This window comes from Monocercomonoides exilis, assembly GCF_001643675.1.
Source record: "Monocercomonoides exilis strain PA203 chromosome Unknown scaffold17-1647472, whole genome shotgun sequence".
Lineage (NCBI taxonomy): Eukaryota > Preaxostyla > Oxymonadida > Polymastigidae > Monocercomonoides > Monocercomonoides exilis.
Genome location: NW_027150562.1, coordinates 408,145 through 432,368, shown reverse-complemented (window position 1 = coordinate 432,368; position 24,224 = coordinate 408,145). Strand labels below are relative to the sequence as shown.

The window sequence follows — 24,224 nt, the reverse complement described above, 5'->3', positions numbered from 1 at the left end:
ATGAAACACTGCACTATTTGAGATGTTTATTGTCCTCAGTTTTTTCATACAAAAGTTCAAAAAATAAATATCAAATAAAATTTTTTTTGATAAGTTTCAGTTGTTATATTTTCAGGTGAAAATGAAGATTGTAAATTTTCATTAAACTTTCAAATTAACTCATCAAAATATACCAGCATAGAAATAATAACAGCGTCATATATTTGTTTTCATGCTGGTGACATTTGGTGAGTTTGAATGAAAATTTGATGAAAATGGGTGATTATTTTTGAAATCATAACTTTTTTCGGGTTGCAGATTTGTCAAAATTTGCTTGTCATTGAAAAGAGCTTTTGAATTAATATGCTTTATTTATCACAACTGTTTTGAGATAAAGTGAATCAGCTGAAATCAATATTCAAATGTCTTTATTGAGTCTTTTCACTCTTCAGTGATCACTTATTTGGCATAGGTCTGAATTGTACCATTTTTTCTGCTTTGTTTTGGAAATTTTTAATTAAAAATTGTGAAAGATTATAATTTTTTATTGCCAAAATCGATCGGAATAATAAAAATTGCTTCACTTTATTTTTTCGATTTTTTTTGTATTGATCACATATCCCATAATATTATTATTATTTTTCAAATTTTTTTCAATTAATTATTTCGGTGGAAATGATTTCTGAAAAAGGAAAATCTTCATTGATAACATTCACTGAATTTCTTATTGCTTCTGGAGGAAATGATGATTATGCGTTGCGCACTTTAAAGGAGTTAGGATTAATTAGAGAAGAAATTTCTTGCCCACTGTGCAAAAGAAAAATGAAATTAAAAAAATGGAGGAAAGCGAAGAATAATTATTCGTACAGATGTTTGAAATGTCAAAAAGAGTACTATTGGAATAAAAATTCAATCTTTGAAATAATAAAACTCAGTCCTTTTAATATTATGTGCCTTATCTACCATTTTTGGTATAGGCACTCTGTGGAAGAAACAGTTAAAGAAACAAATACTTCGAAATTTTCTGTATTAAAATTCAACGAACTGATGAGAAGAATTTGCATATTTATTGAAATGAATCGAAATGAAAAATTAGGAATTGAAAGAAACGTAGAACTTGACGAAACATTAATTGCAAAAAGCAAGAACGGAATTGGAAGAATAAGAGAGCAACAATGGCTCTGGGGAATCGTTGAAAGAAAAGAAAAAGAAAAGGATCAGAAAATGAAAGTTGAATTTATTCCGGATAGAACAGAAGAGACAATAGTGAAATGTGTGAAAAAGCACGTGGACAAAACATCGAAACTAAAATCTGATAAATGGTCAGCATATAGCGGAATAGAAAAAGAAGGATATGGGTGATTTTTTTTGATATCATAAAAATTTACGAAGTTTGATCAAAATATTTTTTCATTAAGGGTGGGGTTGATTGGAAAATTGAAAATGATGATCATGATAATTGATTGCTTTAAAAATAATAATTATTATTTGTTTGTTGATAAAAATTTGTTTCTCATTATTTTTATTACAAATTTAGAAAAAAACATATAATTCTAATTCAAAAAATATCAAAACTGAAGCAAACAGAACAAAATACTCGTTCAAACGTTATTAAAACATGATAATAATTAGAACAATACGTAATTTATCAATTTCTTATAAAAATTAGTTTTATGATGTTATTACAAAAAAAATTTCAAATTGATATTGAAGATCTTAAAACATTTGTTAAAAATTTACAATATCAAAAACACAAATGGAAAAACAAAATAGAAACACATTATATTTATCAGATATACAACGGTTTGGTTTGTTTTTGTTTAGAAACAAAAAATTCTTTAAATTAGTTATTCTTATAAATTGATCAAACAAAGATATAGAAAAATAACAAAGAGAATAATAAAAATTGAATAGAAATTTGTTTATATTTGTTTTTAACACTAAAAATGCTTTTGTCACACGAACATCTTCATTTTATTTTCCTTCCTTCGTTTCTCCGTTGATTCTCCACATTTCTTCCTCGTCTCTTATCCTTCATCCAGATATCCACACCTGATGCTCCTCTCCTTTTGTCGCGACGCTCCTTTTCCATACGGGCTTAACAAAAAAGCTTTTCGAATGCAATGGTTGATGTAGCAGAAGAGCGTACGTCTCTCGAAAGCTACTCCCTCGCCTCTTCATCATTATCGCATCCTTTTCTGCATCCACTTCAGCTAAACTTGAATTCCTCTCAGTCTCAACCTCTTGGCTCCCTAGCAATTCCCTCGTGGCTATCTGCCCATCTGCTCTGGATGGCTCCGCTTCTCTGGCTGGCTTGTCTGCCCCAGATCAAAGTACAATAATCGGTTTTCACTCCTCCAATAATACCAACATTGTGCGCTCATCCAACTGAGCAGCTCTTGTGTTAATTTGGTAAGGTGATGTGCCTTTGACTGCGCTTCTGAGGCGTACGTGTTCACCAGTTATGTGAGCGAAGAGTCTTCCGAGGGCAGAGTTGCAATAGTGTTCCTCAACTGCGAGAAGTCGTAGCCGCACTTGTCCGAAGGCATCCTCAACTTCTGCTTCGTCTTGAATAATGTATTCATGGGAAAGAACCTCTTTCTCCGACACTCCACCATCCCCGCCCAAATCAACGAGTCCCTCTTTTCCTTCGGCTTCACTCAGCATTCTTTCGCTTGAAACACGTCAATCTGCGAGTTTGACTTCTCCCACACAGACCCCAACCCCGATCTCGACTTCAACAAAGTCACCTTCATCATATTCAACAACGCCTACCATATATTTGTCAATCAAGACATCGGCTCCTCTGCGCACCATTACAGCTCCCCGCTTTCACCCTGTTCCTTCATCTTCACAACAGTGATTGAAAATGACAGCCAGAATTGCCTTTCCAACATAGGAGTTGGATCTATCTTGTGAAGTCTTGTTCCTGTTCACTTCGTCACCACCATCTCATTGTTGTTGCATTTCGCAACTTTTGCACCCTTTCATACTGCCACATCTCCTTCCATTAATTCTTCGTGTATTTCCAGTCTTCATTTTTCTGCCTTTTCAACGAATCTTTTGCTGTGTCCTCCTCTCTCCTTTCTCCTTCCGACAAGCATCTTCACCTCAACCACATACTTCTTTGTGCTTGAAGAGGATATCTGAGCCTCTTCCAATCAGATCTTCGTGCTCTTCCCAATTCCTGCGTCTTTCTCTCCAACATCAACATCTCTGCACAAAACGCTGCTTCAATCGAATTCGCTTTTGATGATGAATCCAATAGTTCAGTACATCATCTTATCTCAACGTATATCGCAATTGAAAGCAGTATAATTGTTCTTATTTATCTTTTTGGAATTGAAATATCAGAAAGTCCCTTCAGCTTGATGCACTCCGTCTTAACTTCCATCTTGATTGGAAACCTTATCAGCAACATTTATGACTGAAACAGCAGCATGGCTTTAGTGTATCTCAAACTGCACCATTCTCCAAAACGGAACTTCTACATCCTTTGGGAGCGCAGTCGCGTTTATCCATTGATCTTTAGCTGTACTCGAGACATGCTCAATAAATGGATTCACTCGGCAGCTACAACAAGTATCAATTGGACACTGTATCTGATTCATAAGAAAGTGTCTGTGAATGAAGAGCCTTTCTGATTCATTACAAAAGAAGAACAGCCGAACATAGTCTCCACAGAAACACGTGCTTGTATCAACTGCTGTAAGTTCACTAATAGCCCCGTCTTCCCAAATAATTAATCCGCTTGCTAAAACTTCACCTCCTTCTCGCTGTTCTCTCATTATTGCCTTTCCCTGGAGAGGTAATGGCATGCTCTCCCGCACCTCCTCGTGGCTTCTCAGCCGCGAATGTTCCCTCAACTGTATCACATCTCAGCGCACTTCCACATTCTTCGTATCTGCGCTCCATAACGCTCATGAAAAAGAAGCAACAGATAGAATGATTCAGATATTCAACGTATTCCTTCCTGACACATTGTTTCTTGTTCTGGTTCATCATCTTCTTCTCCTCCAACTTCTCCCCATTTCCATTTGACTTCCTCATTTTTTAAAATCTCAGCAATTTTCACTTACCAATTTCCATTCATCATATCCTGTCAAAACGAATTCTTCTATCTCTTCATCTTTATTCTCTTCATTGACTTTTCAATCTTCTTCTCATTTTCAACTGTTTTTTTTTCTTCAGAAATACCCTTCTTCTTTCTTTCTGTAATCATCCCATATAAAGATGAGGAAAAAAAAAGAAGAAATCCAATCATATGAAATATGTGCTGACAATGATAAAGCAATGTGATATGATGTTTAAGTGCATGAAAAAGAAGAGGAAGAAGCGAGAGAAGAATGAGAAGAAAAAGAAAAAGAAGAGGAAGAAGAGGAAGAAGTAGAAGATTATGAAGATTATGAAGAAGAAGAAACAGAAGAGGAGGAAGAGGAGGAGGACGATGAAGAAGAAGAAGAAGAAGAAGAAGAAAAAGATTGGTGGCAGTCAAAAGAGCATTTGTAATGAAAGTGATCGAAGTTGCATTTGAACATGTTTCATCTTCTGCTTCTTTCTCCACATCCGAAGAAGAGGTAGCAAAAGAGCAAGATATTTGGACATAGCAACATTCAGTTGCCTCACAATCAACTGGCCGTGATGACGATTAGAAGGAAGATGATATAAAAGAAGACAAAATTTTTGCTGCTCCGTTCTTTCAGCAGCCGCTCCTTCAAATTAATCAGATTTGGACGAATAAATTTGGTCATCAAATGGTCCTTCTAAAGATTCTGAGGTTTTCGTGTTTGCGTATCCTTCTCAGCATCTTCTTCCTTCTCTTTCACTCTCACTCTCTTCTTCTTCGTTTTCTTTTCTGACTTTTACAAGTTCTTTGTTAATTTCTTTTCTAATTTCCTTTTATAACCTCCTTTCATCTGCTTTGATGGCAATTCACCTCAATCTCCCTCATTTCCTCGACCTCCTTCATCTTCCAAATCATCATTTCACCTCTTCATTTTCTCCTCTTTCTGTCCCTTTCAATCTGAGCACTCAACAAAATGAATCAGTATTCTTTTGATAAAAAAAAAATTCATTTTTCCCTTTTGCCTCTGGCTCAACAGAACTCTTCATCTGATGGCCAGCCCTTCTTCTGTGTGGATGAAGACATGTAGAATAGGAAGAAAGCAAACCAAGTGGAAAAGCAGAGGAAGGAGGAAGAGAAGAAGAATGAGTATGTTGCTGTTTATTCTGTGCCTGTGAATGAATACGGAGTTGCAGTTGAGAATAGCAGAAGAGGCAAAATGAACTTCTGGAGGCTGAGCAAAGTCGCCTTTCCTGCCAAGCACTATCTGAAAGTTGCTGAATTCTTCTGATTGAGTCGCAGAATCAAGTTTATTGTTATCACTCAAGTTGCCAAGCTGACTCATCCCATTCGTTTCTCCATCGCATTTAACTTTTGAAATAAAATTATCAAAAGAGGAAGCTATTTCTTCTGCGCTCAGCATCTTCTCCTCTTTCACCTGTTCTTTGCATCTCCTTCTTCAAAACGCGTTCTGTTCCGCCATGTTGCTTTCTCCTACTCCTGCTCCACGTCTGCCTGCTCATTATTATTCTCCACAAGTTCACATCTCACCAGCTCTTTTAACCAGTGCACAAAACGTGTCAAGTTTTACTGCTCGACCACATGCAGCGTCCGCACACTCATCACATACGCAAGTCGGTTGATCAGACGAAGACGATGGTCTGCATAATGAGGAGGAGAAGAAAGAGAATGAGAAGAAGAAGAAGAAGAAAAAGTATGATTTTGAGATTTGTGTGAATGTTTTTTTTTGGATTTTGAGATGATTCTAATTCTTTGTTCTTTTCTTCTTCAACGCTTTCATTAAATGAAGATACTTCAGAATCATCTTCCATCAATTGGTGATGTGTTCTCCTTATCGAAGAAACAGCTCCTCCCAAAATGTTTATGCTGTGATAGAATCGTTTGGGATGGTTGCTGAATGAAGAGAGCAGACGCGCCAAGTCATTTGTGGTAAAATATGTGTGTGGAGAACAGGCTGTATAGATCACTTCGCTGGATGAAGAATAAGAATACGAAAAAGAAGATTTTTCGCTTTTATTTGTGTCAGATTTATCGAAACTTGCAAGTGATGATGATGTTGACGTACATCTTTTGTTGTATATTTTGTGATAAAAAGGCACTCTCTGTTTTTTTTGCATTCTCATCCCTTGTGCTCCCTTTGGAGTTCGACAAGTCAGTCCTTTTTCTGTTTTTCCTTCATTTTCCTCCTCTCTATCTCCTTCTTCTCCGTCTCTTCCTCTTCCTCTCCATACGGAACATATCCAATCTGCGAAGCACATACCACAAAGTTGTATATTGCAAACTCACTTGGCTGCATCATCAGCGCTTGTCGCACTTGATTCGCTCTGAAGACGCAGGATGAGCCAAAATCCATTCGAACATCTCGTTCTGCTGATTTCCTTGCATGTTATGGATAATCTGAGCCATCTGTAGTGTCGTTTGCTTCGTTGTTTCCTTCGTCTTTTTCATCTTCGCTCACTTCGAAGAAGGAGACTGAATAAGAAGATCGATTGTGAGAATTGCTGTGTGGAGAAAAAGAAGAAGATAATGATGGTGTATTCCGATGATTTCTTGTATCTATGTCCTGCGCTCGTGACGAATTCTGTTTGTGCTCCTTTTGCTTTGCCTTCTTTTCGGTATTTTGTTCTCTTTCATCATTAAGCCTATTTTCCACAGTGTCTTTGATCACCTGCTCTCGAAAGTGGCTCGATTCACACTCGTAAAAATTATCTTTTTGCAGCTTGCCCAGTTCTTCCTTCTCTTCTTTCTATATCTTCCGTTTTGCACTTTCTTCGTATCTTCGCTTTTTGGGTTCTGAATCACCCATTACTCCTTCTTCCTCTTAATATTTATCTCATCTCCCTCTATCTTCCTCCTCTTCCTCTCCATTTCCATCTCCCTCTTTTTCTTCTCTTTTCTCTTTTCTCGCTCTTCTCATCTGTTTCCCTGCCATTTCTCTTCACTGCTGCTTGTTCTGAAAGATGCCGTGCTTTCCCACTGCCACGATGCCTTCAAGGATGCCAACAACCACTCCGTTCATGAAACATTCGGAGGAAAAATGAGAAGTCGAATCGAAGCTCATCTCCGGCTCCTTCTTCATCACGCTCATCGCTTCTGACCGAGAGTCGGTGGTGGATTTGGAAGAAGAAGAAGAAGAAGAAGAAGAAGAAGAAGAAGAAGAAGAAGAAGAAGAAGAAGAAGAAGAAGAAGAAGAAGAAGAAGAAGAAGAAGAAGAAGAAGAAGAAGAAGAAGAAGAAGAAGAAGAAGAAGAAGAAGAAGAAGAAGAAGAAGAAGAAGAAGAAGAAGAAGAAGAAGAAGAAGAAGAAGAAGAAGAAGAAGAAGAAGAAGAAGAAGAATTATGATTATCATTGGGAGAAGAAGAAGAAGAAGAAGAAGAAGAAGAGGAGGAAGAGGAAGAGGAAGAAGGTGAAGAAGAAGAAGAAGAAGAAGAAGAAGAAGAAGAAGAAGAAGAAGAAGAAGAAGAAGAAGAAGAAGAAGAAGAAGAAGATAAGGAAGAAGGAGAAGGCATGTGATGTGGTTTTGCCTCGTCTGTTGAAAAAGGAGAAGTGTAATTATGAGGTTTTTGAAGATCGAAGATTTTGAAGATTAATGCAAATTATAATTAATGGAGAAATTCAATGAAATGATAATTCTTTTTTTCTTCTTCCATTTTTTTTGTTCTTCTTGTAACACTGTTCACCAAATTCATCATTAATTCTTCTTTATCTTCTTTCTCTCGCTGATGCAAATAATAAACATGTGACAATTCCTTTTTTCCTCTTTTTGATTTCATCTTTCAAGCTTTCAATTCCCCTTCTTTCACAAAAAATCATCTTTTCTCAAAAACTATTCTTCGCCAAAGCCCAATTCCAGGCATCTTCGAAATTTCTTGAATTTCATTTGTTCGTCTTTATTTGTTCTTCCCCACTTTTCTTCTTCTTCTTCAAAGCCATATAATCCTTCGCTTTTTCAACATCCTGAATGAAAAAATAATAATCACTTCAAAAAATATTCAACAAACCTTCTAAACATTTTTATATGGAATTTTCTGTTTTATATTCCATTGCACACTGTTTCCCTCCAATAAAAATTCTTTATTCCTTCCATTTTCAAATATTTCTTTTCTGATTTTCTAATCGTCCTTTCCGGAAGTCATTTTCCCATCAAATGCATCGATTTCCCTCTCTTCTGAAAAATGTGAAACTTATGTATTTTCTTCAATTTCATCTTTCTCATTGAAAAATATCCTTGTTTCTCGTCTGAAAATATCATTCCAAATTCCTTCCCAATCCCTTCACCCTGGGCACTTTCCATATGAATTCGCTCTCCCAACTTTATGGTCACCCTGCACAACGAGATATCCCGCCTTCATTCATTTTCATTCATTTCTGCCTCCTGCCCTGAAAGAAAGAATAAAAACGGTCAATAAAAAATAATCATATATAGAAATAATAAATAAATACCAAACTTCCTTCTCTGCCTTTTATTAGCAATTATTCTTTGGCATATCAATCATATAAATATTTTCATTAAAAACAAAAGAAAGAACACCTATTGATTGTCTATGAAAAGATTTGTTTAAAAACATGTGTTTTCCTCATATGATAACAAATAACAAACCTCGATGCAACGTCAATGTGAGAAAAATTGTTGAAAGAACATTTTGAAATAAAGTTATGGAATTTTTTCTCATTGAAAAAAGTTCTAAACACACATTTTTTTTAATCATTTTTAATGAATATTGTTGTTTTAATAATTATGAAGCGTATGAACACTAATAGAATATAAGCATTTTCTCGTTCTTGAAAGAACAAAAAAGCGAAAAATTTTCATAGATTTTTGATCTGAAAATTTGAGATACATTTTTCGAAAAAGAGGTCACACCTTGGTACCCCTTTTTTTGACATATTTCACACACAGTCATTCTAACAAATCGATTCATGCGAAAAAAATGCCACCCAAGGTGTGACCCTCGTGGGATACCTTAAAAATATTTTTTCCTTATGATCAGATCCATAATTATTTGGATTTGCATGAAATTTCCTTTTTTTTTTTTTAAGAAATTTTTGTGTTTTATATATATATTTTTTAATTTAATCTGTTCGTTGATGAGATGATAATTTTTCGTTTCGTTTATTTTTAATGGATAAGAATTCTTAGCTGTATATTCACTCTTAATTGCAATATAAATTTTTTCATTGTTTTTTCAAATCCTTGATGAAATCAGTTGATTTGATTTTTTCACATTATTGTTGTTCATTATTGTTAACAAAAACATTTCAAATAATAAAATTAGTTCGCTGTGCACAATGTTAAAAATATTTCGAAATAAATGAGTTGGTTCTTTGAAACAACAACAAACAAACATAAAAACTGAAACACTTGAAAAACAAAACAAAACAAATAAAAACAATTTCAAAAACTTTTCGCAACATCAAACGATAAACAAAATAAACAATATTAACGTCTTGTTCATTCAAGCTAACACAAACTTATTCACTTTCAATTTCATTCTCTCGAAATTCTCACTCATCATTATCAAATAACCAAAAATTCTGAACAAAAAAGATTCAATAAAAAGCATTACTATATCAACAAATTCATGGTATCAAAGACAATTCCTAACAAAAAGAAAACTTATACAAAAAGTTCAAAAACTAACTTGTCTATTTTCCCTCTGTTTTCCATCCACTCTGCACTTTCTGATATTTCTCTCACTTTGACTCAAAAGATCAAATCCAACATTGAAAAAAGACAGACACAATGATAAGCCAACATTTCACACTTTCAACAACTCTCCCTTCCAAAAACCTCAGTCAAAGATCAATGAATTCCTTCACAACACTCTCTATTAATGAATCTCGATAAATACATATATAAGCGGGACAATAACCAAGAAATAAATAGGGACAATATTGGGACAATAACCAAAAGAAAACAATCGGATTCTAACTATTGTGTACCTGGGAGGCTGTTCGTCGTATCCAGGTCCGGATAAAGCAGCCCGAAGGCTGCAATATCTAATACGAACAGTCATGTCCAGCACCCTTCCGATCGAGTGCCAGCTGAGCATACACAACAACTAGTTTCTTAATAGGGAACACCATTAATACAATTTTGAGATTCATTAAAAGAAGAAGAGTCAAGAAGAAGCTCAAATCTCCTTGAAAGAAGATCTTGAGAAGATTGAGAAAGAAGAGAAGAGTTAGATGATGTGTTACCAGAGTTGAAGGTCTTTCTTGAACGTTGCACTTTTTCTTTAATTGTCGAAGATTCGAGGGCAACCAGAGAGCGTTGAGGAAGATATCCAACAGCTGAAGCACAGACAAATGAGCCCTTGCGCTCAAAATACAAGTAGTCCTTCATGTGAGGGACTGACAGAGATGGCCATGAAATTTGCTGAGATGGTACATACTCTTCAAAGTACCTCTCATGCACAGAGTTATTGACAGTTGATGTTGATGGAGAAGAATTGGTTGAGGATGATTCAAAAATGTCTTGTTGTGATGTCGAAGAAGCAGATGTTGAAACATTCATATTGTTGTCGAAGAAGTTGATTAAGTCATGAAGTGTGGTGATGTGTTCAGTTGATATGTTGTTGTTGATTGTGTTCACAAGTGCACCAAATTCACTATCGCAAATATTTTTTCCATGGTGCTCAGCGAAGAAGTTGAGTTGAGTGTTTTTCTTTTTCAAAAGTTTTGATTGTTTGGATAGGATGAAGTGAAGAAGGAAGCGATTTCGGTTGTGTGGACCAGAATCGCAGAAGAACTTAAAAGTATGAGTGTCTGAGAAGAAGTGTCTTTTGATCACAGATTCCAGACACTCAATAACAAATCTGTGATCATTTGAAAGGCAGTCGGAGAAGAAGTTGAAAGTTCTTTTAATTTGTTGATTATTTATTTTTTGAAGAGAAATGATTGTGAATTGAGAGACTTGTTGGTAATTAAAGAATTCCTGTTGAAGTTGGTTCTTTCCGATAGGGAGTTTCCATTTCTCTTTGAAGTCGAAGACGAAGACTGCTTCTCCCTCTTTCAGATTGTCGACAGTTGATTGATAATGTTTTCGTTGCATTTCTGCAACAAGTCGATGTTGACGAAGTAATTTTAGTGTATGAAACTCAGCAGAAGAAAGTCCATTTTTGTTTTGAGATGACTTTAATTTGTTTTCCAGATAGTTGAGTTTCTCACACATGCCACAGAGATCTGTGCGCCTTTTCGCTTTCGAGAAGTTAGTAGTGAGTTTGTAGAAATGTGACAGAGAAACTTTGATGTTTGTTTCTTCTGTGAACTCACTCCATAATTTCGTCTTGGGCTTGAAGATTAATCTCTTTTCATTGGGAGAAAAGATGCCCGTTTTCTTTCTTTTATCTTTCAAAGCTTCCAATCCATATCTTGTTGAAATTGACGAAGAAAGTGGAGGAATGAAAGTTGAACGATGAGGTGGAGTGATGAATGGAGACGATGACGACGACGACGACGACGACGACGACGACGACGATGATGATGATGATGATGATGATGACGAAGACGACGATGTTGTTGTTGTTGATGATGATGTGTTATTTAAATAGTTTAAATCTAATGTTTCTGAAGAAGAAGAAAAAGAACCACCAAATTGAATTGATGAAAAAGTTGGTTTGGTTTTTTCTTTGATATAGAATGAGAGCGAAGGAGTGAAACCTTGAGCATAAAGATCCTTCCATTCCTTTGTCCAGTTTTCTTTGTCCAATTCAAGTACATCAGAATCGTTGCAAATATTCCACAGTGCCTCTCTTCCTGCCTTCCTTTTCACAACTGCAATGTAATGCCCATTTTGTTGATCCAGACGCTGAAAAAGAATTTGCCCAACAAGATGATATATGATGATTTCATTATTGTTCTTTTGGAGATGTTGAATACTTTCTGTTAAAAACCCTTTGATAAATGTTCGCTTGTAAACACGATCTGTTTCAATCAGAAGAGTTCGCGAAGGAGCAGAGCTAGCAGAATCAGTGCATTCGTGACAGAGGGCCAGCACGTCTGGAAATGCAGCCATTTCCTCCCATCTCGCAGCACAGCATTTCTCTTTGCAATCGTTGCAATAGACAGCATTTTTTCCGTTCAATATCTCAGTTGAAAAGATAGAAGATAGACCTTTATGAGGAGATGATGAATTAATGATAACATTACTGCAGGCTTCATTGAAATGATTAGAAACTTTTTGACATTTTTGACATTTGAAATGAGTAATGAGCACAGGATTGAAGGTATCCTTTTCTAATATCTTATTAATTTGAAGAAGTTGATGAAGATTTTCAAATGCTTCTATCACATTCTGTTGCTGCCTGCAGCCATAGTTGCAATATTTTTCCCATTTATTAATAAGCGATGGGACCCACGAACGAATTTCATTTCCATCTTTGGATAGTTGATTGCATACACTTAAAACACGAGAAGATATGCTCTTTGTTGTTGATCGTTTTTTGAATAAAGATGGTTTTTGTGACATTACAGAAGAGAAGCATTGAAGAAGAGAAGCAAAATAGCAGGTGTTTCCCAAATTCGGTAATCCTTTTGACAGTTTTGATAATGTTTTTGAAGAATCATAAGAATGAGAAGAAGACAGAGAGATGAAAGGAGATTGAATTGCAGGAAGAACATCCATTGCATTGCTGTTTGACATGGTTTGTGCAAAATTATCACAAAGCGATAAATCACTATCATCTGTTTGTGTATTATGTTGAGAAGATGAAGTGTTGATTTCTTTTGAAAATAACGAAAGAAGATTTTGGAATGCTTGAGGAGGAATAAGAGTGGGTGAAGTGGCATATTCGACTAATTGATCACTCACCCACACATCATCGTTGCGAAAGGATGTTGAAGATTTTTCGATGTGAGAAGAATTTTTTGATTCTTCTTGTTGCTTTTTGGAAGATGAGGAGGATGAGGAGGATGAGGGGGATGAGGGGGATGAGGAGGATGAGGAGGATGAGGAAGAAGAGGAAGAAGAGGAAGAAGAGGAAGAAGAGGAAGAAGAGGAAGAAGAGGAAGAAGAGGAAGAAGAGGAAGAAGAGGAATATGTTGATTTTTTTGTTTTGAAAAGTTTGTGAATTGGAATTGGTGAAGGAGATGAATGACGTTTATGCTGTGATTTATTTGTTTTTATTTTTGTTGAACCCCTTTCTCTCCTAATTGGAGTACTGATTGGAGCATCAACAGCTTGAGAAGAAGTTGAATTTGAAGATGGAGAATTATTTTCTGAAATGGGATTCGATTTTTTATTTTGTTGAGATGATGTTGAAGAAGAAGAAGATTGTTTTTTATTTGAAGAAGAATTTTCCGTAATTATTTCTTCATCCCACGCTGCTTCGTCAATAAATCTTGAGTAATCTGGCTCAGCTCGCTGCTTTTTTTTTGCTGACTGAAGCGAAGTTGAAGCTTCAGTTGAATGGGCCAACATCCAGTTGTTGCCCTTTTCCCAATCCTGTTCATTTAAGCCTTAGGAAAAAAGAGAACATTATTTAAAATAATTTAAATAAATACAAACCACTTTTGCAAGACGGAAGATGAGGTTTTTGAGGCGGAATAATAAATCCTTGGTTTTTCTTCAGTGTTTGCTTCGCGTAAATAAATTTTCCCTCTGTGACATCATATCCGTAGTCCAGTAAATCGGACAATGATGTGTTGCGGGAAAGCGCTTGCAGCATTGTTGTCTGAGTGTGCAACGGAGCGTTGTTGTACACCACAGACAGGTCTTCCAGCAGCTTTATATGATATTCTGTTTATAAATAAAAATAATTAGCAAATAAATAAGAAAATGACAACAATGACAGTCCATAAATTTTACAATATAAAACTTAACTAAAAAATAATCAAACCGTTTATTGACTTCAACAAATCGTTAATTACTGAAGATGATTGCCTGTAGTTGTAAAATAGATAGACAAGCAATGAATCAATATCATCTCCACCGATGCGTTCAATTTCTTTCCAAAGAATTTTCGATCTAGAATTAAGAGTTGATTGAGGTTTCAAAAAAGACATTTTTTGAGAAATATTTAATTTATAATGGTATTTTCAGTATGAAAAAATCATAAAAATTCCGAAGTCATTCACTGTTTTTTTATTATTATTTTTATTTATTGAAATTCTTTTTTTCTTTCTCACAATTTAATTTTCTCAAAAGACACATAGCAATCCAAAAAGCTCATTAATGAAATCATAAAATCATAAAAAATAAATAAATAAATAAATAAATACAAAAATTTGATAATCAACAATATTAAATGTCAAACTGATTTTCTTTTCTTTTTTAAAATAAATATTGAGTTGTTTTATTTCAGCATAAAATATGTTTTTTCAAAAAAAAATTTAATCAGAGATGAAAGTTTAGTAAAACATTTTGATTTTTTTATTTTTACTAAATGGACAAAATTGTTAATATATGAATGGATGACTAATTAAAATATTTTGAATTACAGATTAAAATATTTTTTTACAAATACAACCTTGAAGAAATTATATATTTTTTCGATTTATTCGTTCAAAATTAAATGCGGAAATAATTTTATTTGAACAATAATGATGAAACATTTTTTATTCAATTATTAAACTTTTGGGAAACTACTTAAGATCATTTATTCTTTATTTTTTATATTTATTATTTTTTGAATTTGAAGATTCTTAAAAAAGAAAAAGAAATTCATTTCAAAAACTTTCAACATCACAAATATAAAAATTTCATCCATAAAAACGACTAAACAACAAAATACTACACAAAATAATGTCAGAATGTTAAAATTTTGTGCAAATAACAAATGGAGAATAATCGTCTCACAACACAAAAGTCAGACAATTTTATGCATATTCAAATAATTATGGATCTGATCATAAGGAAAAAATATTTTTAAGGTATCCCACGAGGGTCACACCTTGGGTGGCATTTTTTTCGCATGAATCGATTTGTTAGAATGACTGTGTGTGAAATATGTCAAAAAAAGGGGTACCAAGGTGTGACCTCTTTTTCGAAAAATGTATCTCAAATTTTCAGATCAAAAATCTATGAAAATTTTTCGCTTTTTTGTTCTTTCAAGAACGAGAAAATGCTTATATTCTATTAGTGTTCATACGCTTCATAATTATTAAAACAACAATATTCATTAAAAATGATTAAAAAAAATGTGTGTTTAGAACTTTTTTCAATGAGAAAAAATTCCATAACTTTATTTCAAAATGTTCTTTCAACAATTTTTCTCACATTGACGTTGCATCGAGGTTTGTTATTTGTTATCATATGAGGAAAACACATGTTTTTAAACAAATCTTTTCATAGACAATCAATAGGTGTTCTTTCTTTTGTTTTTAATGAAAATATTTATATGATTGATATGCCAAAGAATAATTGCTAATAAAAGGCAGAGAAGGAAGTTTGGTATTTATTTATTATTTCTATATATGATTATTTTTTATTGACCGTTTTTATTCTTTCTTTCAGGGCAGGAGGCAGAAATGAATGAAAATGAATGAAGGCGGGATATCTCGTTGTGCAGGGTGACCATAAAGTTGGGAGAGCGAATTCATATGGAAAGTGCCCAGGGTGAAGGGATTGGGAAGGAATTTGGAATGATATTTTCAGACGAGAAACAAGGATATTTTTCAATGAGAAAGATGAAATTGAAGAAAATACATAAGTTTCACATTTTTCAGAAGAGAGGGAAATCGATGCATTTGATGGGAAAATGACTTCCGGAAAGGACGATTAGAAAATCAGAAAAGAAATATTTGAAAATGGAAGGAATAAAGAATTTTTATTGGAGGGAAACAGTGTGCAATGGAATATAAAACAGAAAATTCCATATAAAAATGTTTAGAAGGTTTGTTGAATATTTTTTGAAGTGATTATTATTTTTTCATTCAGGATGTTGAAAAAGCGAAGGATTATATGGCTTTGAAGAAGAAGAAGAAAAGTGGGGAAGAACAAATAAAGACGAACAAATGAAATTCAAGAAATTTCGAAGATGCCTGGAATTGGGCTTTGGCGAAGAATAGTTTTTGAGAAAAGATGATTTTTTGTGAAAGAAGGGGAATTGAAAGCTTGAAAGATGAAATCAAAAAGAGATTGACGCATGCTTTGTATTTTTAGTTTGAGAGAGAGAAAGAGGATTGAGCTGAAAGTGAAAAGGATTCAGAGGCTATTATTTGCCAGAAAAAAACAAAATCCTGAAGAAGAGAATTTTATTGAATTTCTCAGTTGATGTGAATTGACACTCATCTTCTTTATTTCCAACAATTAATCATCTCATGCCATTTATTCATCATCTTCTTTTTCTTCTTTATCATATATATCAATAACATATCATACAATTTCTTCTTGTTTTTTTCTCTTTCTCCACCTCATCCTTTTCTTCCTCCTAATCCTTTTCTTTCATTCAATACACCTTTCATTCACCGCCTTCTCTCAACCAACAGATCTTCCCTTGTTCCTTCTTCATTAGCTCTTCAATATTCTCCTCTTTCTCATCTTTCATCTTCTTTCAATTTCCATTTCGCCACTCAACTCTTTTCTCCTTCTTCTACCTCTATTCATCATCTGTGTCCAACGTACATTTACTCATTTAACACATCGTGCACTTCTTCTTCTTTTAATTTTTCTTATTCATGTTCTTTTTCATTTCTCGTTCTCGTCATCAACATCAGCATCTTAATCAACAACCACAACTTAGCTTCAAAACATCCCTCAAACCTTCTTCTTTCTCTTCTGTTATTCGTTCTTTATCAACTCCTTCCATCTCCACTTCTTCTTTATCGTCTTCCCTTTCTTCACTTTCTCCTTCTTTCCCTTCTTTCCCTTCTCTCTCTTCTCTCTCACACATCCCTTCTCTCCTTCATTCTTTTCTCACTCAATAGCTTCTTTCTCATTCAACTTCACCTGATTTTCCTCCTCCTCCGCTGCCTCTTTTTGATGAAGACAACGAATTTTCAAACATTCGCGCAAGAAAACTTCAATTGAGACAGAACAGACTGAGATGGGGGCAGAAAAACAAACAGATGTCGAACAAAGAGCAGAGGATGATGGCTATTTTCACTGGAATGTATGAGAATGGGAATGGTGGGAAAGATGGAAAGGGAAAAAGAGAAAATGCTGTGAGAGGAATAACACGAATAACAGCAATGAGGGAGAGAGAGAAGGAGAAGTGGAAGGAAAAACTCAAAGAGAGAGAAAGAGGGAAAGGAAAAGAGAAAGAGAAACGAGAGAAATTTCCTGGTTTTAGACTGTTAGGCGATTGGGTAGAGCATCTTGACACAGACGAGGCAGTCGATGAATGTGGAGTCAATCCATTGACACTCGAAAACTACTCATCCTTTAACACAATCAACACATTTGGCTTTCCTGGCTATGCAACCAATCTCATTGACGATTTCCTCTTTGAGCAAGTGCTGAACAACGGAGATGGCATTCTGCGAAGAAGATTCGGTTCGCTTGCAAACAGCCTCATTTCGAGCAGAGAATTGTCCGTTTTTCAGTCAGATGCGATCTGAATCCATCTTATGTGCCTCGAAGACAAAGACAAAGAAAAAGCAATCAGAATTCAACACAAACATTTTTGACTCATTCAATTGCTGGCATTGGCACAGGCACAGGCACATCTCCTTCTTCATTACCCAATGAATCTTTTCTTTCTCTTCCTCAATCATCTTCTTCTCCCTCTCCTTCATCTTCCTCATCTTCTCCAGCAGTAACTGACCTCTCTCTCCATCCCAAACCACCTCATCGTTCTGAGATTGCCATGATGAGCCGCATAAGAACAATGCACTGTCTACTCCACCGGAGCTATCTCAACCGCTGTGCACAAGTTGCTTCTGCTTCATGTCCACCGTGCTCTTCTTAATCTACTTCTTCCTCCTCGTTGCTTTGCTCTTCCAGAAACAGATTTCTGACAAGCGAAGAGCAGCAGATAAAGAGGATGAAGCAACAGCTCAGAGGAAGAAGGAAAAGACAATATTTTGTTCTCCCTCCCGATGTATTTGATGCAATACAGCTGTTTGCAGAGTTTCGGATGATGGAGCGATATGCAGAGAATCTGGAGAAGAGGAAGAGAGAAAGAGAGAGAGCGAAAGAGAGAAGCAAGGAACGAGAGGAGAGAGGAGAGAAGAAAAAGAGAAAAAATAAAGTTGAGGAAGGAATTAAAGCATGCAAGTGATAGGGATAATAGCTTCAATGAAAATGAATATAAAGCAAAAGCAGAAGAAAACGAGAGTATATCATTGATTAGAAGAAATTCTCTGAAGAAAACATAAAAAAATGAAGAAAGTGAATTCCTTTCCGACAGCTCCATCATCAGTGATGAAGAAGAGCGAAGAGAGAAGTGTCACAAGCAGAGAGAGAAACAGAGGCTGATGCGAAGGTATTACCAGGCGCTTGAGCTTCAACGAGATTCTGTTGTGAATGAAGTGCTTTTGAAGGTCAGACCAAACCTTCTGCTTTCTCCGACGCCGATTGATGAATCGATAAAAAGACCAGGAATGAGTGTGAATGCTACAAAAAGTGAGGGGGATGGCAAAGAAGACGGAAAAGAAGAGAAAGAAGTGATTAATTCTTTGAATGAAAATGGAAACAAAGAAGAAGTTGAAGGCGATGAAGATAGCACGAAAGATGAGGAAGAAGAAGATGATGATGACTCGAACAACGACGAAAACGAAGAAGTGATTTTGGAGGATTCAATGAACAAACCCAAATCAGTTGTTTCAAAAGAAAAGAAAATAAAACATTTATCAAAATCCAAAAATAATTATAACAAAATGAAGAATAAGAAGAAAACAGAAGCTTGCAACTTGACTGGAATAAACGAAGACGAAGAAGACGACATTCGAGAGAAGAAGCTGCGGGAGATTCTGACAGCGTTCCGAAGAAGAGAAGAAGAGTTTGACAACGACGACTGGTGGGGAATAAGCTCAGGGGATGGATGGCTGTATGAAGAGGACAATGCAGACGATGAGAGTATTCTGAAGCTGATGAGCTATGAGAATGTGGTGAATGTTGGGGGAATTCTATCAGATGACGAATCAACTGATAGTTTGGAGAGCGATGCGAGTGAAAAGGAAGGAGCATATGATGATGATGCAAATGATACTGAAACAAAACAAAGTGCTTCGATGAAAAAGAAAGGAAATGAAAACAATGAAGCTCAGGAAAGTGTTGAAAGACTTCAAAAGAAAGACTATCAAACAGAAGCAGAAAAGAATGCAAAAGCGAAAGTGTCAATTCAAAACGGCAAAAAAGACGAAACGCATTCAGATGAGCCAAAGCCAGAGCCTCTTTCATCGCAAGCTCAGCAGAAACAGCAGCAACAACCACAACAACAGAACACAACAGCAAATACCTCTCCAACACCATCACCTTCTCCACAGCCTAAGCAATATACTTCAGGACGAGGCGCCTTTGGAACGATACACTTTACGCGAGGGAAGCGAATGGACGGAGGATGGAGAGGAGTTGGAGGGAGAGCGTTGATTGTGTACAGCCAAGAGATGGAAATGGTGAGAGGAGCTGTTTGTGCACCAACAACGCAGCTGTCACATACCGTTGGAGGAGGTGGAGGTGGAGGAGGAATTGGAGGAGGAGGAGGAGGGGCGACGTTGGGTGTGATGGGGATGAAAGATTTGAACAAAGAAGTGACAAGAGTGATGCAAGATGAGTTTCAGAATGAGAAAGGGAAAGTGGACGATGAAGAGGCGAAAATCACGTTTAATTCATTGGAATCAGATGATCAGAGAGAAAAACTGCTTCGGCTGATGAAACTGCAGGAGATGCAGAAGAAGAAAAAGGAGAAAGAAGAGCAAGAGCGAAGAAAAATGGAGAAAATGGCGAAGAAGATAAAGGAAAGAGACAAAAATCTGTTTAGCAGTATCCAAGGAGTATTATAACCACATCTTGAGACAGGCACGCCGACCAACCAGAAAGAGAACAAAATGTCCAGCGAGGCCCAACAAGAGGCGAAAGAAAGCCAAACGCCATCTTTGACAAGAGAGCGGAAATTGGACTGCACGCTGAATGATTAAGCTTATTCTGTCTTTGAAGATTTGAGCGATGAATTGGATGTGCCCCGCCGTTATGTGCGTATCAAAAGCGAAAAAAAACAGGCAATTTGTGTGGAAGATGCGAAAATTGCCTGTGTGTGCAGCAGTCGACGCGAGGCAGACGAGAACAAGACTGGATCTAATGAGTGCGCTGAAGATCGTTCTTAAGCAAAGACGTGCGGAACTGCAAAGAGGAAGCATAAGTGACACACAGAAAGGGAAGGAAAGGAGAAGGGAAAAGATAACCGCAACTGTTTCAGAAGGAGAAAGGGATAAGAACATTCAGCTAGAACAACGTGCCTGGAAGAAGAGATGCGCTTTCATTCTCAAAATTGGTATCTTTCTCCGCTTTGCAGAATTCAACTGCGGCGGATTCGATGAAGAATATCCTTCACTCAATTTGGTAGCGCCTTTTAATTCAGCTGCTGATCTTGCTGCAAGTCCAAACATTGCTCTTCATCCTCTTTCTCATTGTACTTCATCACTTGTCAATTCGTCCTTGTTTATGAACATCCAACAACTATCTTCTCCTTCTCTCAGAACATCTTAATCTCCTTCACTGCAATTCCAAGCAAAACTTCTTTCTTCTTCTAATTCAGCTATTCCAACCCCACTTCCGCTATCACTTCCTGCCTTAACTTCTTCTTCTTCTTTTCTTTCATTCAACTCCCCTCGAATTCATCGTCAGGCCTCATCTTTCATTTCTATTCAGAAGCACAGATAATTATTTATTCTAACACAGAATATCAGCAGAAATTATGTGATAAAGAAGACAGTGTTTCGTTGATCCAAGAAAAGCGTATCTGATGGAGTACAATCAGAAAAGGAGGAAGATTTTGCCATTTTTATTTGGAAGCTGAAGCATTTGCAGTGAAAACAGAAAGAACATTGAAGCTATTGTTTTATGAAATGGATGGGCTCCTAAATAGCCTTCGGAAGATTTCACAGCAGCGAAACCAAGGCGAATTGTTGCAAATGAAGCGAGGAAGAAAAGGAATTGAGAGGAAAAGACATATTTGAAGAGAAATTATATGAGACACTTGCTCTAATTGGATACGAAAAAGTTGAAATCGGAAAGTTGAGGAAATAAATGTTTTTGAAAATCTTTCTGATTTGATTGAAGAAATGCTATTTGAAGAGAAGAAATAGATGATTCCTTAAGCAACGAGCTTTATTTTCATTTGATGAAGAAGCCAAATCAAATGGAAAATGGCAAAGTTAGATTTTTTTCGGAACTTAGTTAAACTTCTCGAATAATTAGTGATGATATATGCTCTTGTTGAAAAAGCAATGAAGGCACAAAGATTTTTCGATGATATGGAAAATTTAAAAAATTAATGAATGGAAGAAATTTTAATGAAATTAGAAAATGTCAATTGTTATCAATGATTTTTGCATCAGCTGCGCTGAAGGTGAGTGTTTGAAGAGGAACAAATGTTGAGCTGAGGAGGGTGAGGGAGGAGTCTTGGAGGAGGAAAATGAAGCCAGTGAGGGAATACTCGATTGTGGCACATGGTATCTGTCCTTATCTTCCACAGACATCGACATCAGTTCCATTGTTGAAATCGGATTTATCCAATGTTCCACGATTTTGTTTAACGTTTGATGAAGTTGATGAAAAGAATAAAAGGAATGGAGATTTGTTGGCTGTGCAAAGGTGAAGAAAAAATAAAAAGAAAAATAACTCTTAATAATAAATTGGTTTCAATAATTTTGTTTTCTTCTTTTCTGTTCTTATTTTTAATTTTTTCTTTTCAATGTTTTGTTTTTTCCAATTATGAATTTGCAATTTTTTTTGAAGTTTTATTCGTTTGTTTTAGTAAATATTTATAAAACTTGATCAAAAAAATTCTTTTCCACAAAAAAAAGTGAAAAAGGTATGTCTTTTGGGGGGGGGGGGGGGGGGAATAAAACAAATTTATATTACAGAAATTAATGCTAAATGCTTGCAAAAAAACAATTTAACTCTTTGATCAATTAATACCACAATAGAATTTATATTTTCGATTTTTGATCTTTTTTTATGATGTCAAAAAAAATCACCCATATGAACTCAAAAGTGTCAACCACTCGGAACGATTTAAAGATGAACACGATCACACAATACATACTCAAACAATTGAGTGTATGTGGTCTCACTTGAAAGAAAATATACCAAAAAGGGGAAGATCATTTACAAAAAAAAAGGAATATATATATGAATTCATATATAGATTCAATATTCACAAAAGTCAACAAAAATTTCTAAGCGATTTATCAACAGTAAATGTCAAAGAACTGAATACATTTTTGAAGACTTTCGAAGATTGTGAAAAAGAGATTGAAACTATTCAAAAAGATGAAAAGAAGAAGATGAATGAATTATACGAGATGAAAAAAATGGAAGAAGAAAAATCAAATCAAGAATGTGTTTTATATAATACGGATGATCTTGATAAATTACCAAAAAAAAAAAAAAAAAAAAAAAAAAAAAAAAAAAAAAAAAAAAAACAGAATTAATGAAAAAGAAACAGAAGAAACAAATAACACTGATAGCAATTATGAAAAATGTTCCATTGATGAAAATGAAGAAGAAGATTCACCTTCGTCATATGAATTCTTTGAAGAGGATAGTTCGTCTGATGATCTTTGTTATTTGTCTTCAACGAATGATGTATACAACGCTTCAAAAAAGAAAATGAATGACCTGAACGACAACCTGCACGAATATAATGGACATAATGATTATCAGCACGAAGAAAATGAACAAGTTGAAGAAGATGAACATAAGAAGTTTGAAGGAAAGTCCAATCACCAAAAAGCAGATGAAATATCCGAGGATCAAAAGATGAAAAGGAAAGAAATGAAAGAACAATCACAAACAACAAAGAGGAACGTGTATAACTATTTGATAACAAGACATGTTCAAACCGAAGGATCAGAGTTATATAAAGAATGGACTCAATATTATGTTCAACAACGTCAAAAGGCTTTAGAAAAAAAGTTTCAAAAAAAATTGATGCAAATAAAACAATTTTCTCAATTGAAACTTCTCAGGAGCGGGATGAAGAATAAAACAATTGGTTCATCAAATAAGCCAATAACTCTTCCGTAACAGAACCCACTAAAGTTGAAAAAAATCATCAATCACAACTTGCTTATTTTGTTTTCACTTCGCCATATAGAAATCTTTTTCAATTCGCTGAGTATTTAACTCAATTAACATCCATTTCAATTTTTGAATATTTTGATAATAATGATAAAGATTTTTTCAAAAATAATCGAAAATTGATGAGTGATTCATATTATTTAGCGATTTTGCTGAAGAAGTTCGTCATTGCTCATCGAAAAGGCACTATCCAAGTTTTCGTCAACGCAGTTTTCCAAAGGAAGAAATACAAAGATTTTATTGTTTGCAGCTCATATGATATAATAAAAGAGAAAGGAAATTTTGGGGATTTCCTTCCAAAATGAAAGCAACACTACTGAGGAGACGCAGAGACAGTGCAGTCAAAGGAGGCATTTATGCAAATGCAGACAGTACATTCATCTTCTCCAATTCAACACACGTCTCTTCAGAGCAGAACTGCGAGCCGCATCAGTTTGCTTCCTCGTTGACAGCAAGCTTTGTGACAACGTATGTGTGCTGCGACATTCCCAGCGTGGAGCTGCTGAGAATGCTCTTATCGAGCGAAATGAGGAAGTCGATGGTGGCTGACCATAGCAACACATTCTGTTGCAGAGTTAGCTGGCCTGCCGGGTTGAATGGACAGGATGTGATGAATGTGATGGGGGAAAAAGAAAGAGGTGGATTGAAAAGCTTTTGGACAACTTGGACAAGTGAAGATGCTCCCAAAAAATTCAATTCACTAAATGGATTTAGGGAAGTGTTGTTTGATTGATAAGTTCGGGTTGTGAATAAATTAGAAGGACAATCTTCATTCTAATAAACAATTGTGGAATCATTCATATTTTCTTTTTCACATCATCTTCTTGTGTTTATTTCCTTTGCAGACAGAACTAGAGGAACAGCATCCTTCAGAGGAGCAAGAGAACTTGAAGATGTTGATCTCTTCGAATTTCTGACTGCTTTTGGATAAGTGAACGAAAGCTTTTGGTTATTGAGCTGATCTGATTGCCCAGAA

The 24,224-nt window shown here is 35.4% G+C and overlaps 5 protein-coding genes across 5 annotated transcripts; 4 read left to right on the top strand and 1 right to left on the bottom strand.

Annotated features, from left to right (window-relative positions):
• Window positions 1-10,132: 10,132 nt before the first annotated feature.
• MONOS_16275c1 (uncharacterized protein) lies at window positions 10,133-10,579 on the bottom strand (the record flags this gene model as incomplete). The annotated part of the gene is made up of 1 exon (XM_067869187.1): window positions 10,133-10,579. One exon carries the CDS (start codon window positions 10,577-10,579, stop codon window positions 10,133-10,135), a length of 447 nt encoding a protein of 148 aa, XP_067729146.1.
• A 6,491-nt stretch (window positions 10,580-17,070) lies between these two features.
• MONOS_16390c1 (uncharacterized protein) lies at window positions 17,071-17,562 on the top strand (the record flags this gene model as incomplete). The annotated part of the gene is made up of 1 exon (XM_067869297.1): window positions 17,071-17,562. One exon carries the CDS (start codon window positions 17,071-17,073, stop codon window positions 17,560-17,562), a length of 492 nt encoding a protein of 163 aa, XP_067729145.1.
• An 858-nt stretch (window positions 17,563-18,420) lies between these two features.
• On the top strand, window positions 18,421-19,947 carry MONOS_17444 (uncharacterized protein; the record flags this gene model as incomplete). The annotated part of the gene is made up of 1 exon (XM_067870365.1): window positions 18,421-19,947. One exon carries the CDS (start codon window positions 18,421-18,423, stop codon window positions 19,945-19,947), a length of 1,527 nt encoding a protein of 508 aa, XP_067729144.1.
• Window positions 19,948-20,110: 163 nt separating this feature from the next.
• Window positions 20,111-20,650, top strand: MONOS_17443 (uncharacterized protein; the record flags this gene model as incomplete). Its single annotated transcript, XM_067870364.1, has 1 exon — window positions 20,111-20,650. The coding sequence occupies one exon, from the start codon at window positions 20,111-20,113 to the stop codon at window positions 20,648-20,650; it is 540 nt and encodes a 179-aa protein (XP_067729143.1).
• A 2,899-nt stretch (window positions 20,651-23,549) lies between these two features.
• On the top strand, window positions 23,550-23,981 carry MONOS_5922 (uncharacterized protein; the record flags this gene model as incomplete). The annotated part of the gene is made up of 1 exon (XM_067876113.1): window positions 23,550-23,981. The coding sequence occupies one exon, from the start codon at window positions 23,550-23,552 to the stop codon at window positions 23,979-23,981; it is 432 nt and encodes a 143-aa protein (XP_067729142.1).
• Between the last annotated feature and the right edge of the window lie 243 nt (window positions 23,982-24,224).